The 11,451-nt window shown below is 45.8% G+C and overlaps 1 protein-coding gene across 1 annotated transcript; it reads left to right on the top strand.

Moving 5' to 3' along the window:
- Window positions 1-3,029: 3,029 nt before the first annotated feature.
- LOC132244104 (uncharacterized) lies at window positions 3,030-9,650 on the top strand. Its single transcript, XM_059715116.1, has 2 exons — window positions 3,030-5,067; window positions 8,616-9,650. The coding sequence occupies exon 1, from the start codon at window positions 3,178-3,180 to the stop codon at window positions 4,186-4,188; it is 1,011 nt and encodes a 336-aa protein (XP_059571099.1). The 5' UTR covers window positions 3,030-3,177; the 3' UTR covers window positions 4,189-5,067; window positions 8,616-9,650.
- The last annotated feature ends 1,801 nt before the right edge of the window (window positions 9,651-11,451 follow it).

Raw genomic sequence — 11,451 nt, 5'->3', positions numbered from 1 at the left:
CTATTGGTATCTGTGGGACAATGTTGCCAGCAAACAGTCAAAGCTCTTGTCAGTCACCCCGACCCCTATATCTTCCCCGAACTTGTTAGCTCCCCTTCAATGTCCAAAACCTTCCGCCCCACCCTCATATTCAGAAGATGATTATAAACCCATGCCTAGGCCCCCTAACCTGCTGTTAGTTCCACCTCCAATAATACCTGAACCCCGAAGCAGCACCCCCGGGCCGGCCGAGGGACCGGAAAATTCTGGAGAGACGTCATCCCGATCGCCTCTCTCAGAATTACAGGGTCCCGGATCTGGAGATAGATCAAGAAATCGCTCTCCAGATTCCAGCACCACTTCCATAGCCAGTCACACCCGTTCCCACACAGCTGCGACTAAACTTCAGTTGCCTCTGAGAGAATACCCTGTGCCTGGTGAGGGTGGAGGAGTTGTCAGTCACTGGACACACACACCGTTCACCACCACTGATCTTTTAAATTGGCAAGAAAACACCCCCAGGCTCAGAGATGGCCCCGAGGTAGTTCTAAGGTGCTTCAGAACCATTTTCATGACTCATAACCCCTCCTGGTCAGATGTCATGCAACTTCTCGATAGCCTTTTAACCTCAGACGAGAAGACCCAAGTATTATGCCACGCTGACCAATTTTTAACTAATCAGCCGCATCAATACCACCCCATGCCACATGGCGTGCCTAGGCAAGATCCAAATTGGAATAATAACAAGGAAAGGGGAAAAAATGTGATACGAATGCTAAAGGAAAGCATCTCAGAAGGGTTAAAGAAAGCAGGAGATAAGACTATGAACTGGTCCAAAGTGACAGCTACTGTTCAGAGTCCAGAAGAACACCCTTCAGACTACTTTGAAAGACTCTGTAAAGCCATGCGCCGGTATGGGAACATAGATCCTGAATCACCTGACGCTTTGTCTGTGTTAAGACTTGTCTGCATGAGTCAGGCTAGTGAAGGTATTAAACAAAAGCTCCAACATAACACTGAGGGTGTTGAAGGTTAATCCATGGCAGAAATCTTACCTATTGCTACTAAAACTTTTAATGGAAGGGAAGAAAAAAAGAGAAAAGAAAAACAAAAGGAAGATCAGTCCAACATTCGCATGTTGGCAGCGGTAATTCAGCCACCAAACCCTTACAGGACCAATCTGCCCCGTGGCCCGAGGCCCTTTGTGCCTAGGCCACTGGGCCGCACCTACCAACCTCATGGGCCCAATGTGTGCCATTACTGCAAACAGGAAGGACACTAGAAAAGAGAGTGTAAGTTAAGACCGAAAGGACCCCCAAGTGACAATCCCGAAAACCAAAAATTCAAGAACCCCCAGCTCGCTACTGTTGCCCAAGACTTTGCTCAGGACCAGTTTAACAACTGACGCGATGAGGGAGATTCTACATGTCACCTTTTGCAACTATCCTCTGTTCAACCTAAAGAAATTAACCTAAACTGCAGTACTCAGGATCCCCTGATACCCTTAGAAATAGGAGGACACGTCTATGAGTGCCTGCTAGACACAGGGGCAACTTTTTCCAGTATTTCCAAAGGACACCTTTCCCCAAGCGGAAAACAAGTCACAGTTATGGGTATCGAGGGCAGACCTTTCCGTTGCCCTTTTTCTCAAGCTGTTAATATCAAGATTGGTCCTCTTTCAGCAGAACACTCCTTTCTCTTAGCCAATAGTCCTGTCAACCTTCTAGAAAGGGACCTTCTCTGCAAACTACGTGCCACCATACAGTGTACACCCGACGGAATTATCTTAACATTCCCATCCTCTCAAATCCCTACATTGGCTGCGGTCCTTGTACCCACCCAAAACCCACGTTTAGAGTCTCTTCCTTCTATTTTAAAGGAAAAAGTACCCTCAGAACTTTGGGGTCTCGCCTCCAGCTCAGTGGAACTCCTAAAATCTATGGATCCTGTTAAAATCCTAACTCGTACCAATGTCGAACCACCTAGAGTACCCCAATACCCTTTAAAAGCAGAGGTAATTGAGGGACTTAAGCCTTTAATTGAAGACTTTTCTAAACAAGGAATTTTGATTCCCTGTCAGTCACCCCGTAACACTCCTATACTTCCAGCAAAGAAACCCAAGCCTGGTCCAGACGGAAAGCCTGTTTATCGTTTTGTTCAAGACCTCAGGCAAATTAATAAATATGTCATTCCTCGACACACCGTTGTTCCTAACTCCAATACTATTTTGACTGCAATACCTCCTGACACTGCTGTTCACACAGTAGTAGAGCTCTGTTCAGCTTTTTTCAGCATCCCCATCCACCCTGAATCCCAGTATCTTTTTGCCTTCACCTGAGGTTCCTCTCAATTAACCTGGACACGGTTACCCCAAGGATATGTAGAATCTCCCAGCATTTTTTCTCAAATTCTTCACAAATATTTGCAAGATGTTACCTTTCCTAACTCCTCATCCCTTCTAATATACATGGATGATTTACTCTTGTGCTCTACCTCACACAAGGCTTCCACCCAGGACACCATCATTTTACTCACTGCACTAGCCGCCAAAGGCCACAAGGTGTCACCAAGCAAACTTCAGTTCTGTAAATCCACTGTCAAATTCTTGGGACATATTTTAGAATCAGGCCAACGACGCCTTAGTGATGACAGAATCCAAGCCATTCTTAATATTCCCCGACCTATAACAAAGCGCCAGGTTAGAGGTCTGCTGGGAATGGTGGGGTTCTGTTGCTCTTGGATTCCAGCCTTCGGAGAATTGACCAAGCCACTTGTGCAGCTCACCACGAAAGATGCAGAAGAACCAGTCTTTTGGGATCATGAAGCCGCCCGCAGTTTCAGTGATATAAAGACGGCTTTAATTTCTGCCCCAGCCCTAGGGCTACCAGATTATCAAAAGCATTTCACGCTCTTTGTTCATGAGCGACTAGGAATAGCCTCTGGGGTACTTACCCAACCCTTGGGCACCACCCAACGCCCGGTAGCTTACTTCTCTGCACAATTAGATCCAGTGGCAAAGGGGGGAGTGGGATGCCTTCGTGCTGTGGCAGCAGCTGCAACAATAGTTGAGAAAGCCCAGGAATTAGTCCTCGGATACCCCCTTATCCTAAAGGCTCCACACACAGTAGCCCTCCTCTTCCAAAAAATACTCAACATTTTTCTCATCAGAGAATAAACAAATAGAAAACCACACTTTTAATGGCTACAAACCTGGTCATAGAGAGATGCAATACCCTGAATCCAGCTACTCTATTATCTCTACCCAGCGACGGGGAACCAGACTCCCACGATTGCCTTCAAGTTACAGCATTTTCAGACAAACCCGGGGCAGATCTTAGTGACTTACCCTTAGACAACCCTGACTTGATTTTTTTTGTAGATGGCTCTTCAAAATTAGTCAATGGAGTTAGAAGAACGGGTTATGCAGTAGTAACTCCATTTAAAGTACTTGAAGCTGAACCACTGCCTGGGCAGTTGAGCTCGCAGGTGGCTGAACTTACTGCCCTTACACGAGCTTGTCAATTAGCATCGGGCCACTCTGTAAATATTTGGACTGATTCTAAGTATGCCTTTGGAATCTGTCATGCCACTGGACAATTGTGGAAACAGAGAGGATTTATGACAGCTTCTGGAACTAAAATATCAAATGCTAAACAAGTCAATGATCTCCTACAAGCTATAATGTTGCCAAAAGCCATAGCTGTAATGCATTGCCCAGCCCATACCAAAATGGGAGATCAAGTCTCAAAAGGCAATGCCCTGGCTGATGCTGCAGCTCAAACAACAGCCCTACAGCCACTATCCGCCCTAGCCTTCCAAACTCAAATTCCTCAGTCAAAGGCATATTTGGGAATATTGCTAGAGCCAAAAATGTACAAGTCTGCACCACCTTTAGAACAACAGAGATGGAAAGTGGCAGGAGCCACCTGTGAAAAAGATGGAATATGGCAATTGTCAGATGAAAGGATAGCGCTACCTAAAGCAGCCCTTAGACCTTATCTGCAACAACTCCATCAAAACGAGCATTTAGGTTGTGAAAAACTTGCCACTATCACTAACAGGCTGTTCTACGCACCCGGAGTCTACCAGGAAGCAAAAAGGCTTTTAGAACGCTGCAGTATATGCAAAAGTTTAATATCAAAGGAGAAAAATCAGGACCCCCTGGAGCCCGCCCCTGGGCTTATACTCCCTTTGAAAGACTACAAATAGATTTTGCTGATATGCCTAAAGACAATGGGTACAAAAACCTCCTAGTAATTGTTGACCAACTCACGGGGTGGGTAGAAGCCTTCCCCACCAGAAGAGCTACAGCACAACAAGTAGTAAAAATACTCTTTAATGAAATTATACCCAGGTTTGGTCCTCCACGTATCATTGAAAGCAATCAAGGATTACATTTTACTGCTGACTTAAACAAAACACTGGCCAGCTGCCTAGGAATAAAATAAAAATTCCATACCCCTTGGCACCCAGAAAGCTCAGGACAAGTAGAGAGAATGAATCAGACCCTGAAACAAAAAACTGGAAAGCTATGTGCTGAGAGCGGGTTAAAATGGACTAAGATTCTCCCACTGGCCCTTATGTCCATCAGAACGACCCCTAGGAGAAAACTAAAGCTCAGCCCTTACGAGCTGCTGTTTGGACACCCTGTTCCCCAACATTTCCCCTTACTACCGGCTCACACTTCTTCTCTTTTAGGCGATGAAGGACTCACCTCTTATATTTTATCTCTACAGTCTCAGTTAAAATCTCTCCATAGGTATGCTGCTTTAAGCCAACCCCTCCCTGCCGGTGTCCCAGCACATCGCATCCAGCCTGGAGACTGGGTGTATGTAAAAACATGGAAACGGTCTCCTCTTGAACCTAAGTGGCAAGGACCATATCGAGTCCTCCTCACCTCCCACACCGCCGTAAAAGTAGCAGAAAAGGACAACTGGATTCATTATACTCGTACAAAGAAGACAGAAGTTTCACCAGAGCTCAGGATCGGCTCCAACACGAGCTTCCCTGACCTGGAAAAGGGGAAGCCAGAAGAAGACGACTGCGGACTTCGCGGGAGCACCGCACGCCCACCTGACTGCGACAAGGGTGAGCCAGAAGCAGACAAAAAAAATAAAACCAAACACCTCCTGGACCTGCAGCCCATTAGATAATATAAAACTCAAACTAACCAAAGTCCACTAATAAACTGTCACCCTTTTGGGGTCCTGCCCAGCCCAGAGAACACCGAACTCCAAGTACTGCATCCTCTAGACACTTTTGTATCAGCTGAAACCGAGCACTTTGAGACTGTAACATGTCCCAGAGATCAGTTATTGGAGCTGCAGGGTTCTGCATACTGTTTGTGCTGATTTTGTTATAATATAGTTTTTATAACTATGTTATTTCTAATCTTTCTCTTTGCTGGAGAAATAAGTCTCTCACAGGGGTCGGCTATAGCTGCCAGTTGCTGTAGATGTGCTAATCCTGGCGCCCGAGGTTTTCCTGTCTGGATAAGCAATTCAATCGAACTCTCTGATATAGACGGAAAGGTCAACATTGCCCGTTGGTATCCTCCCTCACATTGCTGTAGTTCAGCAGAAGTTCGGGTATTTACTTATGGAACAGAATATTGTGTAAAGCCTAGCCACTCAGTTTTCAGACAATTTACAGAGTCTCCTCAGGCTAAGGCTACTCTTAAACCTACTGTTGCCCATATCTCTGATAATAATATGTATCTCCAATACGTTGACAGAGCCGCTAAAGCAGAAAACCAAAGTGATTGTTGGGTGTGCAGTCATTTTCCTCTCCACGCCCAAGGAGGAATTCCCATGACTCCCATCCCCTTGGGCCTCATCGAGTCACTTTTAAACCCCTCTAATAACCAAGCTTGGGACCAAAGTCAGCAGGAGTTCCTTCTAGTAAAGCCTGTTGTTAGAGATTGGTGTTTTTATATAAACTGCTCAGTATCAGTCTACATTAGTTTAGGCACAAACATATGTCACCACTATTTTACTAGTTCAGGTGGAGGAGACTGGCATAATAATAACACAGCAACTCCTACCTATTGCAGCTCTTACAATGATTTCTACAGCAACAAAAATTTAACCAAGAGCACTAATCCTATCTGTACCCCCATCTCCTCTTTAAATAATACCTTGTGGTATTGTTTGTACACTGATACTTCTCGGGGACAATGCTTCTTCAGTGAAACTGCAAATCCTTCCTTTAAATCAAAGGGTGAACGCGGGGTGCTAGGATTAAGAAACGGAGTCCAAATACCTCCTAAGTATTCAAACCTCACTGCTTTAAAAAGACAATACTGGGTCTGTGGCTCCCACGCCTACCATAAGATCCCTGCCAAAGGAAAAGGTATCTGCTATTCGGCAATGCTAAAACCCTCTACGTCCTTCGCCACGCGCCTTCCACAGGGCAGGTGGCGAAACAAGAGGGATTTGCAAGAAAGCCTTGATATAATAGACAAATATCAAAAAACTCCACTTACCAAAGGAGTATTACTCGGGTGTTCCCTTACAAATATACTCCCAGGAATAGGCACTGTGTGTCTTGGAAGATTTACACTACGCCTGCAAGCTGTGATAAAAATCATGGCTCATGAATTCAGTGAAGGTCACAAGGAACTCTCGAAGGCCGTTGCTGCCGTGGCTGACACCCAAGAAGAACTCCGACAAATGATAGTCTCTGCCCAAAGATTTTTTGCAATTTACATTATAGGATAATAGTAGTAATTTTTTCCCCTTCTCTTCCCTTTCCTCACCATGGGAAATGAGGGAAGGAACAGTAAACTGGAAAAATTTTATATTGTAGGGCCTTTTTTCTTTATTTTTTCGAATGAAAAACCCCAAAATGTTAACCCAAATGAACGTAAGTGGCTTGCTTCAGAAAGACAAGGACTTTTAGTGTATGATTCAAAGAGAAGTACTTGTAATTGGTCATATTTGAACACCTCTATTTTTTGTTCTTGATTAGCACCCTGTTCTGCTAGCTGCTGTGGAGCCCTTATTATAAAAGGGTAATCCATGCCACAAACAGTTTAGGCAGTCTCAAAGCAATGTATCTTGGAGTACTAGGCCAGAGGAAACAACAGAGTTTTCCCTCAGTGCTGGCTACTTTACCATGAAACTGGAAAATGAGACTGAATATAAGACCTTACCAACTCATCATTTACCTTGTGAGCTGCTGCATAAACCCAAATGGATTGGGACTTCCTGAAGTATGAGACAGGGCAGGTCATAGCATCATAGAAAATGAGGGTTGGAAGGGACCTCAGGATCTCGCATCTAGTCCAACCTCTGGCTCAAAGTACGACCAGCCCCAACTACATCATCCCGGCCAAAGCTTTATCTACCCAGGTCTGAAAAACCTTCATGGATGGAGATTGCACCACCTCTCTGGATAACCTGCTCCAGTGTTTTACTGCCCTTCTAGTGAGAAAATCTTACTTAATATCTAAAATAAGCTTCTCTTGCTGCAACTTGAGACCCTTGCTCCATTCTGTCATCTGTCACCACTGAGAACAGTCCAGCTCCATCCCCTCTGTAACCACCCTTCAGGTCACTAAAGGCTGTTATTACGCCTCCCCCACAATTCTTCTCTTCTCCAGACTAATCAAGTGCAGGTCCCTCAGCTTCTCCTCTCAAGTCATGTCCCCCAGCTCCCTCACCATTTTTGTTGCTCTCCCCTAGACTCTCCAACTTGCCCACATCCTTTCTGTAATGGAAGGCTCAAAATTGGACACAGGACTCCAGATGTGGCCTCAGCAGTGCCAAGTAGAGATGAAGAAACACTTCCCTTGATCTGCCAGCAGCATTCCTCCTAACTCAGCCCAGGACAGGATGCCATTAGCCTTCTTTGCAACAAGGGCATACCGTTGGCTCATATTCAGCGTATTGTCTGCTCTAACCCCCACATCCTTTTCGACAGAGCTGCTGCTTAGCCAGTCAGCCCCCAGCCTGCACCCACGTGTAGGATCGTTCCTTCTTAAGCCTGGGAAACGTCTGAATGATGTGTAGCATTTGGTGCTGCAGATGTCTGCAGTGAGTGCCACATGCTTGTGGAATCAGAAAAAATAAATGCCTTAAACTTTGATCGTACGAGTTATAAGATGACATAACCGCTTTGTGGGGAGTTGCTGGCTCTGCATATTAGAGCGGATAAGGGAAAGTGTTCTTTGTAACTCCCCTGCAACTGCTTCGCTCACCGCAGCCTTGAAGATAGCAGAAAAAAGTATGTGCTTGATCTCCCTGAGAAAGCAGAGTGCTTGCTAATTATCTTTGACTGTTTTCTCTGAGAATTTTTTTTTGGCAATTATGTCCTGTGTAACAGTCTGTTTTTTAAAAGCATATATAAACTGCATGATTCAGTTTTGGAGGTGGAGACCTCTCTGTAGTGCAGGTGAATCCATGTACTCTGAGCTCTTTCCCACGGTACCATGGATCTGAATAAAGCTTCTACTGACCTGACCCGAAAGTCTACACGTGTTTTTCCACGACATGCTGCACCGCCATGCTCATCTGTACACGGCGAGGCTGAAAGTCATTCTTTTTTTTTCTTCACGCTGATCCCCAGGCAGTATAACGTTACATTAAAGTAGCTCTTTCTGCTTTCTGATTTTTTTTTTGGATTTTTTTTTACAGAAGAGGCAAAGAAACAAACAAGAAACCCTGAACCTAAGAATTCATCTCTCTGACCCAGCTGCCCTTGAATGGGTCTTTACACTGAGGTGCTGCTCTGTAACCGCTGTGCCACACGTGGATGGAAGCGGACCTGATGGGGAACTGAACCAGCCCGATGCTTGGGAATGGGGCAGGCACTTAAGCAGCTCTCATTGGCTGTTTGATAAACCAATCGGATTGCATGGACTCCCTCCTGCCCAGTGCACAGGCTAAGACCCGCGCGCCGAAGAACTAGGATGAAAGGACAGACTGGAGCTCCCAGGGGGGCAGGAAGACACTGCCCGGGTTTTAGCCTAATTCAGCCAGAGCCCCCGAGCCCCGGGCACCTCCTTCCTCTGGAGCTGGCAGCAGGATCCACCCCCGTGCCTCTGACGGCCCCACTTCAACTCCCATTTCCTCAGTCTTTCCCTGACACGATGCCCACCACAGGCATTGCCATAGCAATAGGATTACACGTCAAATGCAGGGTGCCTGTTCCGCTTTCAGGCCCCAGAGGGTTGGCGATGAGAGCTTACAAAGCAATGACAAGTTATATATGCACAGGAGTGTATTTGATCAACCATATGCCTGTACCACTACTAGACGTGGCTGGGGGTCTTTTTCGGGATTCACCTAAAACTAATTCAGTGCAAGTCGTGACCTCGGCTTGCAAGATTTCAACTCGAAGCAACCCAATCGTTAACTATGCAGGATGAAAGCATGTTTGTCCTGTGTCTTCCTTGCTGTCACGAAGAGTGGGATTACTCTGTCGTAGGCACTGGCCATGCATAGGGGACATAGCCCCTGAGCATGGCCATGCACCCCCTGCTAAAAGGTGCTGTCGACATTGCCAGTGGCACCTGTGGGCAATTGCCACTTGCCAGCCCCCACCTCGCTGCCGACACCGCCAGCAGTATCTGTGGGCGGTCCATGATCACTGCTGGCTACCGCCGACACTGCCAGTGCTGTCTGCGGGTGGTTGCCAACCGCTAGCCACCCCCTACCGCCGGCAGTGCCGTGGCCACCTGCGGGAGCTCACTGCTCACCACCACCATGCTGCCACTGCTGACAGTACTGCTGCCGCCTGTGGGAGCTTGCCATGCCCCCCCAGCCTCCAGGGGCACACAGCATTCATGGTCGTAGGAAATGCGGGGGGCTTGTAAGAGTTGCTGGGTGTCCCTAAGGTAGGAAGATCCCGTCTCCCTGAAATACTGTGCTACAAACAACACAGCATGAGGAGGGAAAGGCCTGGTAAGAGGACAGGGTGTTTTAACCAATTGTTTCCTGGCTGGCAACCCAGCTTGGTCAAGATCCCCACGATATTTTCTAGCAGTTTACTCTGTCACTGGTTGGAGACGTGATACAGAGACCCATTTAGGACGGGTTTCCTACTTGCCCTCAGAACTGAACTGCTTCAGAAACAGAAGCACATACAAAATTAAGGACATGAAAGGACCTGGAACCCGCCGAAAGAGCATTGCAAACATTGCAGTCCCATCCACAGAGCTGAGGATTCACCTGCAACTTCCCAACCTCCTCGCACCCGCTACCCAAACTACTGGCACCTCCCTTTTCTTCCCTCCCCCCAAACACCCCCCTGCCCCACCCAAATGACTCAGGTTTGGCTGAATAGAGCACTTGTCTCCTCCTGATTGGATAGCTACTCTTGCCCAATGCTAGTGCTAGTGGCTAGCACCTAGTGGCTAATTGCTAGTGGCAATACTAGTGGCTGGCAATGCTAGTGGTTAGCATCTAGTAGATAGTGGCTAATTGATCCAATGGGAGCGCTCCACCCCTTTTTTAATTCAGTGCCTGGCTTTTCAGACTAACGGGGTGGAGCAAGGCGGCCTGACTTGAACAAGTGCTCAAGGAGAAAGAAGGAAGGTTATACCTGATTTTCTAGAGTATTTCAAAGGGAGCCTGATTTTTTTAAAACCACTACTAATGTTTAACAGATAGGTTATGTATTCTTTCCATTTTTGTACCAGCTATGAACTCACTGCCCAGAGGAGTTTTCCATCTATTGACTCCTCTGTGAAATCCTGTGAAATATGAACTTTCATTTCTACCCAAGAGAACTTTTATAATCTTTTCTCCAATGCCTGATGCCTTAAGGGTGTTTGTGCCTGAAAGCTTGCAATTAAAGATTTTTTTTTTTGCAACAATCTTGTTGGTCTAATAAAAAATATCATCTCTACTACGAGTCCTGATTTCCTTTTCATTTTTGTAGGTTTTCTTGAGAGATAAAAAGGAAACCAATGAGTTTCTATTTCTGCTGAAATATTTTACTCAGCTCTCTACATCATTTTTTCATAGACAACACAATTCTGTGGTGAAACAAATAATCTGTGAAATTAAGCAGATATGGGGGGAAATCTTTAAAAAAAAAAAAAAGGAAGTGCTACATAAGTGGTTGGCAATTTGATATAATGTGCTGCTTTTAAACACGGTAACAACTGCTGTGAAAGGATCTTGAGACATGCTTGTTCCAGGTGACAATATTATTATTATACTGTCCAAGGAATTGCATTGACATTCATAACCAGACTAATGAAACAGGAGTGGAACATCCTGCGTTGGTCTCAGCTGTGCTGACTTCTGCTTGTGCACATAGTAATTGTCCTTTTTCTCACAGCCCATAACAGCTTCTGTATTATTATATTCCCCACTCTGCTATTGTTGGACATCGTTCAAGTTCTCAAGCATTGACTCATGCAACAGTCATTTTGTTGAGGGTGCAGGGGGGACAAAGAGCTAACTCTAAATGACACAGTTACTACATCAGAGTAATTAAATTAAAAAGTGCAGACTTTCAGTA

This window comes from Alligator mississippiensis, chromosome 11 (genome assembly GCF_030867095.1).
Source record: "Alligator mississippiensis isolate rAllMis1 chromosome 11, rAllMis1, whole genome shotgun sequence".
NCBI lineage: Eukaryota > Metazoa > Chordata > Crocodylia > Alligatoridae > Alligator > Alligator mississippiensis.
This window is presented reverse-complemented; position numbering and strand designations above follow the sequence as displayed.

Coding starts and splice junctions, on each gene's coding strand:
- LOC132244104 (XM_059715116.1), top strand. CDS start 3,178: ATGGCTACAAACCTGGTCATAGAGAGATGCAATACCCTGAATCCAGCT.